This window comes from Sinocyclocheilus anshuiensis, unplaced genomic scaffold (genome assembly GCF_001515605.1).
Source record: "Sinocyclocheilus anshuiensis isolate Anshui unplaced genomic scaffold, SAMN03320099.WGS_v1.1 scaffold1462, whole genome shotgun sequence".
NCBI lineage: Eukaryota > Metazoa > Chordata > Actinopteri > Cypriniformes > Cyprinidae > Sinocyclocheilus > Sinocyclocheilus anshuiensis.
This window is the reverse complement of record NW_015558644.1, coordinates 506,907-523,691: the sequence shown is the minus strand read 5'-3', so window position 1 is coordinate 523,691 and position 16,785 is coordinate 506,907. Positions and strand designations below refer to the sequence as shown.

Genomic DNA, 16,785 nt, shown 5'->3' with positions numbered 1-16,785 from the left:
TCGGTTTGGAACGACCCTTCAATATGGCGGCCATGATTGTTTTCACTCCGAAGTGCCCTTCGGAGGGCAATATATCCTGTTTGGAATGCACCGGCATTAAAAAAAAACGGCCTCTAGTCTCCTTTCCCACATAATGCCAGACCGGAAGTGTTAGCTTTAGCTGTTACGCTTTTTCAGCTAATGGTTGCAGGCTTGCCTTCTAGTGACTTTGATCTAGCCTTAACCCAGCACCAGTCTGATGCCGGAAGTGGGAGGAGTAGCAGTATCAGATCGGAAGTGGGCGGAGTTCATGTAACCTAATAATGGCGGAAGACACATAAGAAGTTAATCATTGCATAAGAAGAGAGCTCGGTCAAAAGTTAATGAAAACGAAAAAAACTACCATGCCTCAGAGGTTTTGTGGAAGAGCTGTGGTATCTGAAATTAAACAAGGAAGACCAGGAAAAGGCCCTTCTTCAACTTGATCAAGCGGAAATAAATGATGACAGACAACTGGCCAAAGAGCCTTTCATGTTTCGGTTCCAATTCAAGGAAGATATGGAATTTTTTCTTTACAAGTGTCAAGAGAAGGCACCTCGATATTAACTCCATGTTTATGGAGTTTTGATTTATTTTAGTTTTAATGTTATTTTTGAGAATTATTGTTAAATGTGTGCCTGCATAACTTGTATTCAATTTATTTTCTTTGGATCGATTTTGTTTTATTTATTTTCTTTAGTTTGATTTTGTATTTTTAATTAGTTGTATTTATTTGTAGCAGGTACAGCTAGTGTGTGATGCTTTTGCTATTTAAGAGGAAAAAAACACATTTTATTTAAATTAATAATTTTTGGGGGGTTTTCACTCCACTATAGAATTGTTTGTCTATGTTCTATGAAAAACGTGGTTAGTTGTGAAATGTTGGAGTACTAAAAATGCTCTTTCAATTAAATCAAATGTATTAAAAAATGTTTTAAGGTTTGTGTTGAATTTATATTGTTAATAATTTGACAACAAAACAAGTGAATAATAAACTATAATTTTAACAAAAAAAAATATTAACAATTGTCTATAGTAGTATAATGTCTTTTGTTAGTAGGACAGCATAATTCTTATCTTTTATATTATTTCATACAAATACACACACACACACACACACACACACACACACACACACGTATATATATATATATATATATATATATATATATAGGAATGCCTAGTAAGGCAACACTTGCTCCGCCCACTTCCGCTGTTGTCCTCACACTGCTATGACGTATGGTTCTGCGGTTATAATTCTGTGAATTGACAGGGTGGCGACGTGGAGTAATTGTTCTCCAAACCATCAGAAAGTAGCGATGAGAGGAAGTAGTTTGCCGAGACATTTGTTAAACAATCGTTTCATGAGAAGTTTATGAATAAATGGATTTCTTCACATATACTGTAAACTGATAAGGTTGTGGGTCATTTTGAAGGACACGTGTAAATATTTCTGAGTAGGCTACACACTACTTAAACCCACACAAAAGAATCAGAGATTGGAGTTATTGGATATAAAAAACATACTTTCAATTTAATTTAAGTTACCTGTATTTTTTTTTTGTTATTACTTAATCAAAACAACCCAACTGCAGTTTGATTGATATTACTTGGAATGCACAAAATTTTATTAGAAAAAAATAAAAGAAAACATGATTTATGAAAATTAATAAAAACAGAGTTATCTGATTTTGCAAATTAACTCTTCATATGTATAACACTATTTTTGATTACAATACTGATACAAACACTCATGAATGGTACACCACAAAAAATCTTCAGCTTTTGGTTTTATTGTTCATCAAAAAAAAATGCTATTTAAATAAATTCTAATTTTAAAATTAAAATTTTAGATAAACTTTCTAATTTGAATAAACTTTATATACAACAAAATACACTTTACATGAAATAAATGTTTTTTGTTTTTTTTTTGTATTTCCTACAGGACAGGTGAAAGGAAGAGGTATGCAATGCATAATAAAAGTTTCTAAGCATTTGTACACATCTAATTTTTTATTTATTTTTTGCATTCAGAATAGGTCCAGATAGATTTCAGCCTATAGGGATGCCTACATTGGATGGCCAATTTGCCAATTTCACATGTATTTTGTGTATTTTCAAAATACAAAATACTATATTTTTTTCCACACAGTATTTTGAACATTTCCATGTATTTATGCCCATCTCTGGCTGTCAGTGATGTAAATGTTAAAGATTTTCTGCAATAACAGTATGAAACTGAATCTCTGTGCTTTCTGCCTTCTTGTTTAGATGTACGTCTTGTTTGCTCCATTTAAAAGTGAGTGCTCATGCATAGAATATCAAAAAGCAGCTGTGAATCTCCAGGCATCTGTAGTCAGTGGCCGTCATCCAGGATAGATCCATCACAGTCTGAAGGAGAAAGCTTTTGTGTGTGTTTGTGTGTGTGTGTGTGTGTGTGCTGGCGGCGTCTCCAGGCTTTTATTCTAATGAATGTTTGGCGGTGATTGGGTTTAGATCCAGGCAGGCACTGCTGATTCAGGTTTTCTGAGGTTGGCGAGACTGGGGTAGCTTGACTTGAAGGTCAGTGGAGAGATATTATTTAGGGCTTAAGTTTTCTGAAGTAGCAGGGAACCCCACAACCCAAATGATTCTCTGTAGTCCCCATTCCCTTTTGCACCCATATACATTAGGATAATTAATGACAGACTTAAGACTATGTCTGCTGACCTGCCAGTGAAGTTTCTTTCACTCTGTCCCTCTGTCTGTTTTCTCTCTCCGGAGGGCTGACAGATCTCAGAGGAAACATTAGTCTCGGGTCTGAGGCCATGTCCTCCTTAATAGTTTCATTCAAAATGCTGGCTTGTGTCATCAGAATGATATAATCAGAGGATTATTAGGTCACTAGTGGTGATTTATTTCAAGTCAACCTGAAATTTCATTCACAACCATTTTGCTTTTATTGTGTGACATATTTTTGAATGAAATAGAGATTATTTAATGCAGGACTTGATTTTACCATCTGGAGTTGATTGGATCATAAAAAAAATGGGTGTTAGGTAGAAAACTGGAGTCAGGTGGTTGGCTGTTTGGAGAAATATTACAAAGACAAACATTTTAGCACAGATAAGTCATTCACAATAAGTCCAGGAATGTGCATTAACCATGTAAAGTCTGACATAATAGTCAGGAAATCCACATTTTTTAAATGGAACATTTAGTTGAACATTAAAGAAAAGGGTTTGCATATGTATATGCTTGTAATGTAAATTAAATGCAAAACATATAATGAAATGCAATACAATGAGGACTGTGAGATGAATGTTAATAAATGTTCCTCAAAATCATGATGACACATTATTTGATACTCACACTTTAACTTTTTTTTTATTATATATGGATAATCAAGTAAACCTAAGTTGCTTCAGTCTAACCAACAAAAGTTAACTAACAAAATAAAAGTTATTCTTACATTTATTTTATAAAGATCGGTATGGATTATACAGCACAAAAAAAAAAAAACGTGTACCATGACCTTAAGCGGGACGTTTTTAGAATTTCACTAAAAGGCCTTTTACTTGCTAAGAAAGTATAAACTATCAATCAGGCAGTAGAAAGATTTGATCATGTTCATAATTTAGAGGGTTCAGAAATTAGCTCATCAAATATGATACAGTCTTTATAGGTATAAGAAAGTAAATATGGTCAATATTGAATTTATGTTGAGTTTTATTTATTTATTTAATTTATTTGCGTTCTGCATTCTGTTGCTTTTCTTTATTTTCTTATACATGCATTGGCTTCTTTGACTTTCAGATGACCGTCTGGGAGGCTGACTGGCTGTCAGTTAGAGGGCAGAGCACTTGGACAGGCTTTTAGGCTCTTATACGCTCTTGAACAGGGCAATAAAAGCCCCTCCATCATGGCGATGGCCGAGGCAATACCCTCAATTAAATTATCCTCCCCTCCAGCCCGTCTCCTCTCCTCTGTTCGCCCTTTCCAATTATTCTCTGTCTGTTTGTGATGTCCCTATTTCATCTTTCTCTCTCCCTCCTCCTAGAATGATGTCATTTGATATGAGGAGAAAATGTGGCCTACTGACCCTTGAGACGCATCTCGTCTATGCTGAAATGAGTTCTTTGTTTCAGCTGCTGCCAGACAGCCGTGTCTCAAACACACAGCTCTTCATCACTGCATCTGTCAGGCCCCGTGCCAGCCCTTTTAGTGCTCTGTGGGTTGAAAATCATTCCTATCCATTTTACATCTTTGTCCTTTTAATATATGAATATTCTTTTCCTATATTATACAGAGGGAGGGAGAAAGAAATATTATTTTTTAACATTTTCAATGTAAAGTTTATTTGCAGCAAACTTGCAGTTATGCAGCCAATTTGAGCCAAGGCATTTGACAACAAGCTAATTTGCATGCAATCCTGTTCAATTTTGACCAAGAATTCACCACAGGGATTTTTCAGAACACTATCCTTTTCTCCTTTTCAGAGCTCATACTCTGAGGAGAAACACACCTCAATTTTATTCAGAGGTCTAAAATGATTAAAAATATGGGATTTAGTGTAGGTTCTTATATTTATATGGTCAAAAAGTAAGATGGAATTCTGATAGCTTGTAATGTCAATCAAATGAGATATTTATAACAGCAGACTACTTACATAAAATGCATATAAATATCACTTATCGCTCTATATCTCCCAATAACATGTCTTAAATATTTAAATGCTTAGTTTTATGATCAAAGCTGTGTATTTATTGTGGGGGTAAAACATAATGTAATGCAATATAATAATGATTAAGAGATGATAAACATTGTTTAAAAGCCTGATGTATCATATTTGATACTCACATTTTAATGTTTTTTTCTAAAATTGATGGAATATGAATAAAATATGGATAATCAAGTAAGCCTAAGTTAAGTCCACTAAGTGTTCATCTTTACATATTACTAACAATATAACATTAATTCTTATGTTTACTTTATAAAAATAAAGATTTCACAGCAAAAAGACAATATGCTAAATAAACCCCTTTGTCATAGTGATTTTTTTTTTTTTGTAATAAAGATAATGTGAAATGCAGTTTAATTGCCAGTAAGAAATATTATGGTCATGACTATTGGCAAGTTGGGAAAACAGTTATTCAACGGCTCCTTGTACAGTTAGTCTAGTTAGATTGGACCACATTCAAACTCTCTGCAGGGTCTATTTTTGCCAGCATTTGTTTTATAGGTGTCTTTCTGTAAGTGTTTGTTATCGTGTAGCTAAAACAACTGCCAAGGTGCCAGTAAATTCCTCCCATCTCTTTCTCACTCACTCTATTTTTTCAGAGCCTAAGGGGACTTATAGCGTCATGCTAAGCCAGAGTCAGTTTATTGTTAATTTATGAGTCTTCTTGTTGGCCCATTGGCTGTTTATGGCTGGGCTCAATATAGCATCACATATTGGGTCATTGGGCGGCAGTGTGTCAGATTAAGTGCAAGCCTTGTTTTAGTTCCCTCTTACTGCTCTGCAGAGGGTTGGATCAACAGGTGTGCATTGTTTGATATGGTATTAGATACACTCAAGAACCCCTCTGGCCTACTGCCCCAAATTTAGTCCTGAGTGTTTTTCCACACTTATGGACTGTATTTGGAAGTGGAATGACCTTGTTGGTGTTCAATGTCAAATGAAACGTTCTGACGTATCAAATTATACGCCTTCATCATTTGTCTGTCAAAAACTAAGTGTGCCTCCAGTAGATGTTGTGTCTCAGTTTGTCATTGTCTGTTAAAAAGGTGGTCACTGCACACTTTTCTTTTCAAAATGAAGACTGTTCATTAAATGTCACCTTCTTCAGTTCCCATACTTGACTAGATGTCAGTGCTAACACATTTGATTACAGGGTGAAAAATGTTCATGCATAAGTGTTCTTATTGTTGAATTGGTGGAATATCTGTCGCTTTGCTCTCAAGCCTAAGGAGCTCATGCTTGCAAGTTAAAATCAAACAGGAGAGGCATTTATTTAGTCAATATCAATCATTTAGTATTACATTAGTATTAGAATTGGGCCTGTTTCCTCTCATACTCCACCCAAAAATGAAAAGTTTTGCACGGATGTTTCTTAAGAAAAAAATCTAGTTGATTTGTATGTAATTATAAAAACCCAAGAAATACAATGTTCAAATCAGTACTACTGACATATTAGCTTCTATCCAGAATTGACTTCATATTAGCATTAAGGGATTTAAACTGTTAAAATGTATGTTGATGCTGTGACATACGGTTATACGACCTTAAAGGACCCTGTGTGATAGTATTTCTACTTGTAACATGTATTTATTTTAAAGACCCAATGTATATCAGAAGGGTGTATGACCGGTATGTCTCTGAGGGCCTCTTTGCACTCATGTCCATGGCACTTTTTCTCCCTGGCAGAGATCCAGGGTCCTGCAGGGCCAGTGCAGACTTGTGCTGCCTGGTGGGTGTTCCTGCGTGGGGGTGATGGAGGTTGCGGTCCAGTAGGTCTGGACTGTGTCCAGCAAGTGTTGTTGGGCCAACTAATTTAAACAAAGAGGGACAGACACTTGAGATGTATGTGTTTGCGTGTGTAAAAGAGAGAGGGAGACGGAATGAGACCACAATGTGCGGTTAGGTTTAGACACTCAATTAGACTCAAATTGTCTCATCAATTATACTTTTAGTGGAACACTGTTTCAGTTCCCATTTTGTTGCAGGTGTTCATAATGCTTCATTTCTTTTCTTAAAGTATACACAGTACCGTGTCTTCAAAGTATATAGTATATATTGATAAGACAATGTCTGAGTGTTATTTCCAGTCATTGTGAAAATCGTTTGTTAGACTTGTTAGAGGAAATTAAATATTTAGGGTCAGTTTAGCACTTAGTGGTCCTGTTTCAACCTTTGAGGAGAAATAAAAGTATATAAGCACAATGAACAGACTGTCTATCAGACTGTAAACCCACTTACTGAGTATCTGTGATTCTCAAAGCATTCAGCCACTTTAGATGAATTTTTAATGAGCTCAATGCCATTAAAGGAAAGAGACTTTACACTGTCAGCCATTTTCTGTGTTGAAATCCTCTCGGTTTCTACATAACCTACATCTGATGAGGAGCAAATCCTAATTCATGTGTGACTCCAGAGAAGGAATGGAAACAAGTTGGAAGTGTTTATGTCATTCCTTTATGGACGTGATGGAAGTTGTCTAGTTATACAGCTGTGCGCTGGTTAAATGTATAACGGAATGATTTTGTCTTTTTTTGCATGTTCTTGTGTAAGGGAGCTGTTTTCCTCTGAATATCAGGAGATATGGTACAATCCGAATGGAGGCCGTCAGTTTTCCAGGCCTTCCAACAGGGTGAGTGCAGGAGCCGTTCCACAATCATTTACTTGTAAATTACACATGAATAACTCATATTGTCATGGTAATCTTATGATAAACTGTGTTGTTGCAGTAAACTAATAGGCTCTAAAATACAAAAGTAATTTGTTTTGCTTCACCTTTATCAGTGTTTAAAATGATTCAGTATGTGTGATGTTAATGTTGTGAAAGTAATTCTAGATTAGATAAAGCAATAAGAAATCCATTATGCATCATTACTTTTTTTAAAATTCAGAACAAGTTTCCTCCTTTCCTCTGATTTTATATTAAGTTGTTTTGGTTTCAGGATCACTGTTATTATCATGGGTCAGTCAAAGGGATCCAGGGGTCAGGTGTGGTCATCAGCACCTGTGCTGGACTCAGGTAAGGACTACATGAGATCTGCATACTATACATGCGTATTATGTGAAATTTTCTTTTTTTTTTTTATATTGCATGTTCAATAGATCAAAGTAATATTTTAGAGTGACAAAAGGGTTGCAATGGCATATGTGGGGAGTTTGAGAAGTCATTTTTTAAATATTTTTAAAATTATTTTTGCAATTCCTCTTGGTGCCACTAGTGGTTCAGAAGTCACACATTCCACATTTAAAAATGATGATAACTCATACTGTGAGCTATAGCTTCATTTTCTGATTTATACATGATACTCTTCAAAAGAAGTGTCCTAAAAATACAAAACATTTATTTCTTATTTATTTTATTTTTATTTCTTATATTTATTGCATTTTATTTTATTCCAATTTTATATTCTTTTGTTTATTAGATTTACATTTTATAGTGAAGCATTATCATGCAGAACCGTGTCCTGGTTAGTATTTGGGACTTTCACAAAACCATTTTAGTTCTATTTCCAAAACTGTCAGACTCTTAAAAACTTCAGCTTTATTGACATGACTTTGCAGCATGACATGTTTTCGTTGTGCAAAGGTTCTAGTTTATTAGCCCAGGATGAAAAGTGAAAAGCAGTTTATAGTGTATACACACACACTTCTTGATTTTCACAACTGTGGTGTATGATTCCACTGAATGAGAACAATGAAAGCTTTTTTTCTAGTGTTTTATGTATCATAGACATGTCAACATGCAAGCATGTTTGTAGTTGACATTCAAAAATCTGGTTAACATCATTAAGCGTTCTGCAACTTTGTAGGACACTCGTTTCTACAGAAAGAAGCAACATTTATAGACAAGTAGTGTTCGCATAAATCTTAATCTTATTTGGTTTTGGCTTCTTTTTGTGCCTTATTATTTTGCATTTCTGCAGTGGAAGCATTTTTATTGATAGTTGGTCGTCACTGCACATCTGTGAAGCATTGTGTGTGTAAATACACTTATGTTTGGGGAAAACTGTGATATCCAGGAAGCAAGGAAATCTGTTTTTGCTTAAATAACCTAGTTCAGCATAAACACAAGTTGGCTATCAATTCAGTTTTATTCCCTTTCTTTCTTCACCCTCCCATCCGGTATAAAGATAATTTTTATCTGTGGTGGAGCTACTCTGCTTCCTGCGCAAAACCCAGCTGAGAGCTTTCCATCCTGTCGGCCTGTTTAAATATCCATGACTCTCATTTTCCCCTTCATCAGTGAATCTCAAAGTTTAAACATCTTTGTGATTGGCATATTGTCTTCTCGATCCCCAGGGGCATGATAACAGTCAATAACAGTGTGAGCTACATGATCGCACCCCTAGCTAACCAAACACACTCTCAGGGACATGCCGTATTCAACGCTCGGAGCCTGAAACTGCCAGTGGGCACCTGTGGACACTACCATGGAGACGGGAATCACCCGAAAAAAAATTAACTTAAATGATTTTAGCAAATGGCTGCAATATAACAAAGAGTGAAAAATTGAAGGGGGTCTGAATACTTTCCGTACCCACTGTATATTTCAAAAACAGACTATAAAATAGACTTTAAATTACATTTGCAATAAGTTTCAGAGATGTTTTAGTTACTTATTTCCTCATATATTTGGCCATATATATATATATATGTGTGTATGTATTTTTTTGTTGTTGCCAAAAATGAAATACGATTGTTAATTTAAAAAATAAATTTCTATTAGCTACGCTATTTACATTAGCATATATTTGAAAAATATTTTGGCCAGGTAATTTTCGTTTAATGTTTTTTTGCTAGAAAATTGCAAAAATCAGGTTTTGAATTGTATTTACTCACATTTTGTTTACAGTGTTGCAAAAATGTATAGGAAATCAATATAAAATATTATAATACTTAGTTTAACCTCCTAAAGTTGACAGTAGACATTTCCTGGTTAAGCACCTTCTTTCACTTTTGATTTGTTTAAAAAAAAAAAAAAAAGGTGGGGGAGTTCAGGCCCTATTTTGTATTCATGGAAAGTACCAGATAATAAACTTGTTATTTAAATAAATGTGAAGAGCTGACTAAAGTGGTACTAAATCAAGGACACATTGTTCTTGCGTTGGCATACAGGAGTGTCTGTCCCTATCCGAAGACACAGGATGTCCCCAGTCCCAATTAGTCGTGTCTCACAGTATTTAAATTCATAAACTTTTTTGAGGCAGTGACTCAGCACTTCTTCTGTAGTATATCAAATTAGCCTATGCTCAGCCATATCTTATCTCTTCCTACAGGAAAGAAGGGATGTCAGCAGTAGCATGAAATATGTGGAGCTCATGGTGGTGGCTGACCATGCAGAGGTAAAATCATTTAACTTCAGGTATCTGCTGAAAAGCAGGGGTTTCTTGGGGAGCTTCGAGAGATGAGAGTAATTCTTGTCTTATTTGCCTTAATGTAGATTTACTCAAACGGACACATAAAAATACAGAAACACCATGTTTAAATTGTTCTATCAGTAAACTGTTTCAAACTGCTTGGTTAGCATAAGAGGCTTCTTTCAAAAAAAGGTGATTTAGGTTACTAGGTGGTTGTTTATTGGCCCTAATCAAATGGCTCTTTAGCAAACATTGCTATGCTAATAATAATCTCAGTATTTATTTCTGTGATTAAAGCATTCAGACAGTTTGTTCTTGGGTTTTAATCAGCATTTTTTTGTAGAACATACTTATCACATAAATCATCACAATTGTAAGCCGGGTGGTTGCTTTGGATAAAAGTGTCTGGTAAATGACAATGACAGTTACCTGACAGCTCTGGAGCTTCAGATCTTGTCTGTTTGTTGACTCACTCCACTGTACCTCTGCAGATAAGGCTTGTTCCCTTTCATGGGAACTTCGAACTGCGTCCTCTAGGGGTGACATGCCGTATTCAACGCTCGGAGCCTGAAACTGCCAGTGGGCACCTGTGGACACTACCATGGAGACGGGTATCACCCGGAAAGCCTTCAAGAGCTGATTGATGTCATGGCAAAGCCTCAGCAGACCAATAGGGTGAGATCATGGGTAACATGGGATTCCTGTACAAGAACCCTTGAACCAAATACAAAATAGGGATCCTCTCGGATCAGTCTATGTTTTATCTTAATGTTTGCTTCACCATCAAAGAGTTCCAACAGCATTTGTCATGAACATGGTGCATTTTGGTGCCCCGTGGCATTTTTAAAGCATACATTTTTTTTGTTTGTTTTGATAAACTTATGTGACATAAAATTAACCTAGCATAAAAACTAGATAGTTATAGAAACAATAAATGTCTGTATACCATTTTTAATGATACATTTGGCCTGTCAACACAGAGGTCTTGACCTTCTATATCCAACAATTGAAATCAAAATGTATTCATTTAACTGCATCCAGAAAACATTTTTAGTGTCTCGTTCCCTACTCAGGGAACCATGGTTACACAAGTAACCTGAGACGTTTCCTGCCATGACTCAGAATAGCTGACCTCTGCTCTGATAGAGTCATCTGTAATCACCGCCTATATGACACAAAGTTAATTTCAGCCATCTAAGGTCAAAGATGCATCCTAATAGGTTCTCTTTTTCAGTTTGTGAAGCACGGTCGGGACCTTGAAAGAACCAAAACAAAGCTGCTTGAAGCAGCTAACTTTGTGGATAAGGTGAGAATGCTGTGAATCGTACTATTAAACACACTTTTTATCATTTACGTGCTTCTGGACTCAAATATATTATTTGATGTTCCCAGTATTACAAATCACTAAACATCCGTGTGGCTCTGATCCGGTTGGAGATCTGGAATGATCAAGACAAGATCACTGTGACCAACAACCCCTACAGCACCCTGGGTGCATTTCTGGCCTGGAGGAGGAAACAGCTGCCCAATGACAACGCTCAGCTAGTAACGTCAGTCTCACTGTAGCTCCTCCCACCTCACTAACATATCATCAGATAATAACGATCACTGATAATGATCTTGTTTTAAAAGGGGATTTTTAAAATTCTGTCATCATTTATGTACTCTCATGATGTTCCAAAACTGAATGAAATTTGGCAAAATTGTACAGTCCACCGTCCATTGTGAAGTGTAGCAATACATGAAGCTTTCTGTTGGTCAAACCGGTGAATTCAGAAGTAAAAACTTCGAAATCTGTGTGTGGAAATCTTTTGCCCTCACAACTTGAGAATAGGAATCACTTGGATTCCTATAGAAATGACTGGATATTGCAGACTAAAATTCGCTGAACAACGTAAAGGGACCGCACTGTTACGTTTTATTCTGCAGAACCCAAAAGGAGAAGTTTTAAAAGCACGGAAGTTGCAAAAAGGACATACAAGTAGTCCATAATGCTCTATAATCCAAATCTCCTAAAGCAATATGATAGAGTTGTGTGATAAATAGATATTTAATGGTGTTTCCTCTCCCTTTGTGTTCCACATGGGTTTGGAAGGAAATGTGAGTGAGTAAATGACACAATTTTCATTTTTGGGTGAACTATCCTTTTAAATGATTATATCTGTTCAGCTAGGCAGTGCATTTGGTTCCTCCGTCGTTTTATTGGAATTTCACCAGTTGTTTTTGTTGTGTTTGTAGGGGTGTGTCGTTTCAGGGCACCATCATTGGTCTGGCTCCCCTTAAAGCCATGTGTTCTGAATACCAGTCTGGTGGAGTCAATTCGGTAAATTTACCTCCAGCATTATTCCATTGAGTTTTTATAGCCGTGTGCACGCAGTTTTTGTTTCGTCTGCCTCTCTCTCTGTAGGACCACTCTAACAGTGCTGTGGGTGTCGCTGCCACCATGGCTCATGAGATGGGGCATAACTTTGGTATGAGCCACGATAGTCCAGGCTGCTGTCTCGCTCAGCCTGAGGATGGAGGCTGCATTATGGCTGCTGCCACAGGGTGAGAACCAAAGAAAAAGATGCTATATAATTTCAAGCCTGCATAACTTTAGTAAATGATGACAGATTTTCCATTTTTGGTGAACCGTCACTTTAAAATCAACTCGGCATAAAAGTCAATGTTCTTCAGGGATCCGTTCCCTCGTGTCTTCAACCCCTGCAATCAGAAAGAGCTGAAGCGCTACCTGAGCTCTGGCGGGGGGAAGTGTTTGTTCAACCCTCCCAACACCAGGGTCATGTACGGGGGCCAGCGCTGTGGAAACGGATACCTGGAGGAAGGAGAAGAGTGTGATTGTGGGGAAGTGGAGGTCAGGAGAGAGTTTCATTGCTTCCCGTCTCATTTACTCCCACGTTGTGATTTTGATTGATCTTTCACTCTCACATTTTCCGATTCTGTTTCCTTTACTAAAAAAGGAGTGCTCAAGTCCCTGTTGTAATGCCAACAACTGCACACTGAAGATCGGAGCCGAGTGCGCACATGGAGTTTGCTGTCATGAGTGCAAGGTGAATCCCTGCCAGACTCATCTCACGCTCTCTCTCTATACCCTTTCCTGTGGTGCAGCATCAGAAAAACTGAGTAATGAAATGAAAATTAAAGACTTCAGTGCGAATTTCTGAATGTGATTTTTAAAGGGGACATCGGATGCAAAATTCACTTTTACATGGTGTTTGCATATAAGTGTGGACACAACCACCCTACAGTGATAAAACTCCATTCACTCCTTTTTTTTAATCCCCAAAAAACCTTAAGAAAAGTAAACATAAGAGTCTTTATTTTGTCCCGACATCAGAGACACTGAAGACGCAGTGGATTAGTTTGATTTTTAATGGTAACGCGTCACTGAATACACAAGAGAGGGGCGGGGTGAGCAGTAGCTCATTATCATTTAAAGACACATGCACAGAAACTAGTCGCTGTAAACAGAGCTGTTTCTGACCCGGTAAAAAGGGTGTTGTTTTACATGACCATTGAGGAATTTTAAACAAAGTATGTTACAGACATTTCATGAAGACCCTAAAGAATCATACCAACTTGTGGAAAATGGGCATCCGATGTCCCCTTTAAAGTGTTGAATATAATTAAATAAGTAAATAAGCAAGCAAACAAACAAACAAAAAGGATTTTTAGTGTGAATTTAAAGTTTTGGTGACTTTAAATGGTATGAACGAATGAATAAACAAACAAACAAATAAACAGAAAATGATTTTTGAATGTAATTTTTAAGTGTTGCTTTAAACGGTGCGTAAAAATAAATAACATACACTTGGTTTTGTGGTGAGTTTAAGTAAATAAATAAGCAAACAAACAAACTAACAAATAAGGGATTTTCTAAAAAGCTTTGGTGACTTCAAATGAAAAGAAAAATAATATATTAATAATTTATAGTATTTGTAAGTAATTATTTTATCCTTAATTATTATGTCAACTTATACAACAAAGCATTTATTTCTCAGGATGTGAAATCTGCTAAATGTTTTGCAATTAAATTGTTATAATAATAATATTATTATTATTTAAAATGTAGACAGGCTTTTTAGGGTATTTTTGCTCTCAAATGTCTGAAAATGTGCTGAAAGTGTATTTCTCTGGCTCTATTTTAAGAAAAACGCGTTGCATTGTAAATGTATACAGTCTGATCAGTTTGTTTTCTCACACTCTTAACTAGCTGAAGAGTCCAGGAGTGATGTGCCGTCCACCTTCAGGCTCCTGTGACCTGCCTGAGTACTGTGATGGGAAATCAGAGTCCTGTCCTGCTAACTTTTACTTGGTGGATGGCAGCAGTTGCGCGGGTGGCAGTGCCTACTGTTACACAGGAATTTGTCTGACGCTGGAGCAGCAGTGCCTCTCTCTCTGGGGCAAAGGTCTTGTTTCTGCTAAAGTCTGCTAAAAGTCCCACAGTTTAAAAGTAACACCATAAAATCAAGCACCCAATACTCTGTGAGTCATGGTTTCTACAAAAATAGCAGCACAACATTGATGAAAATAAATGTTTTTTGAACAGTAAATGATTTCTGAAGGATCATGTGACACTGAAGAGTAATGATGTAATGGTGGAGTAATGATGCTGAAGATTCAGCTTTGTCATCACAGGAATAAATTACATTATTTAATTTTCCAGTGGCAGTGTACTGTAGTTTACTGTAAGGCAGATACTGTGCTTGGCTGTGATCTTAGTATCTGAATGTGAGGCCATCTGCTCATCAGAGAAAGCCTTTGAGTCCAGCTGAGTTATACTACATAATATAACTTACGCACAACCATTAACTTGAGACGTGAGTACAGGTGCATCTCAATAAATTAGAATGTTGTGGAAAAGTTCATTATGAAGTATTCTAATTTGTTGAGATAGTGAATTGGTGGGTTTTTGTTAAATGTGAGCCAAAATCATCACAATTAAAAGAACCAAAGACTTAAGTCTGTGTACATTGAATTTATTTAATACACGAGTTTCACAATTTGAGTTGAATTATTGAAATAAATGAACTTTTCCACGACATTCTAATTTATTGAGATGCACCTGTATGTGTGTCTCTTCTGTTCTATTTCTGCTGTAAAGCTAATTTTCTGTCTCTATGTCTTAGATGCCCGTCCTGCTCCTGATCTTTGCTTTACTGAGGTAAATAAAGCAGGTGATCCCTATGGAAACTGTGGCAGTTTCATGGGTACATACAGGAAATGCACTGAAAGGTGAGTTGCATTTAATTACAGTAGCACTACCGGTCAAAAGTTTGGAATAATTAAGATTTTTTTAATGTTCTTGAAAGAAGTCTCTTTTTCTCGCTAGGGCTGCATTTATCTGATCGAAATTGCATTAAAATAGTAATTTTTGAAATATTAATATAATTTCAAAAAACTCTTTTCGATTGTAATATATTTTAAAATGTAATGTATTCCTGTGATGCAAAGCTGAATTTTCAGCATCATTACTCCAGTCTTCAGTGTCACATGATCGTTCAGATATCATGAAACATTTCTTATTAGTGTCATTGTTGAAAATATTTGGAAGTTTTTGCTGCTTAATATTTTTGTGGAAACGGTGATACAATACCATTCATACGTTTGGGGTAAGAAAGATTTTTTAAAAGAAAGAAAAAGAAATTGATATGCATTTTTTTTTTAAAAGAAAGAAATTAAGGACACATTAAATGCTGTTCTTGTAAACATTCTATTTATCAAAAAATCCTGAAAAAAATATTAGGCAACAAAAGCTGTATTCAACATTGATAAGAAGAACTATTATTAAAGGTGTCATATGATGCTATTTTAAAGATCATTATTTTGTGTATTTGGTGTAACAGAATATGTTGACATGCTTTAATGTTCAAAAAACACATTATTTTTCAATTACTGTACATTATTGTAGGTCCTATATGCACCGCCTCTCTCAAACGCGTCGTTTTCTACAAAGCCCCTCCTTCCGACAAGCAGTCTGCTCTGATTGGCCAGCTGACCCAGTGCATTGTGATTGGCCGAACACCACAAGCACACGTCAGAAATGTAACGCCCCTTTCCATAATCGCAAGCTTCAGCTTTCAACATAAATGTAAAGACAGTAAATAATGTCCTTAGTTTTGCCATCAGTTCAAGCCCGAAAGGGGAACAGAGTCGCGTGACAGACACAGTGATGATGCTCGTATGTATTTGCAGTACACAAGCCGCGATTAAGAAAGCTGACTCCACTGTGATGTGACCGATCTCTGTCTCTCTCTCACGCGCGCATTAAGTTAAGAAAACATACTTACAGTAGCTGATTCAGAATATGCGCCAGATTGTCATAGCAAAGTCAGAACTGACCCATCACAGCCAGCCTTGTAGGCTACTCAGGTTCACAAAACAGTCGTCCATAAAATGCCTTGCACAAATTCAAACATCTGGGTTGTGCTGTTCTGTTGCAAATAAATCTTAACCAATGATTCCTAATTGCATCTACTTCCGGAAGGCCAAATAAAGTGCTTTTGCTTTCTCAAAGAAACACACAGCGTCTCCCTGACATGGCTGCCACAACACTACTGCGGTTACTGAAGCCATGCCTTCTTTTTTGTGTGTACATTTGGGCGGCATTATGCAAATATTTCCACATACTGACGTAGACATGTGGGGGCGTGTTTGATCGAGGTGTTTTAGCCCAGTCTGGATCAGCATTCT

The 16,785-nt window shown here is 36.5% G+C and overlaps 1 protein-coding gene across 1 annotated transcript in view; it reads left to right on the top strand.

Annotated features, from left to right (window-relative positions):
- The window catches only part of LOC107680935 (disintegrin and metalloproteinase domain-containing protein 19-like), a 26,862-nt gene that overhangs the window by 5,773 nt on the left and 4,304 nt on the right, over window positions 1-16,785 (top strand). The window contains 12 exon segments of the mRNA XM_016477031.1: window positions 7,289-7,367; window positions 7,678-7,754; window positions 9,035-9,243; window positions 10,010-10,077; window positions 11,327-11,398; window positions 11,485-11,642; window positions 12,331-12,415; window positions 12,500-12,639; window positions 12,769-12,946; window positions 13,053-13,142; window positions 14,306-14,501; window positions 15,222-15,327. Coding sequence (XP_016332517.1) covers window positions 7,289-7,367; window positions 7,678-7,754; window positions 9,035-9,243; window positions 10,010-10,077; window positions 11,327-11,398; window positions 11,485-11,642; window positions 12,331-12,415; window positions 12,500-12,639; window positions 12,769-12,946; window positions 13,053-13,142; window positions 14,306-14,501; window positions 15,222-15,327 — 1,458 coding nt within the window.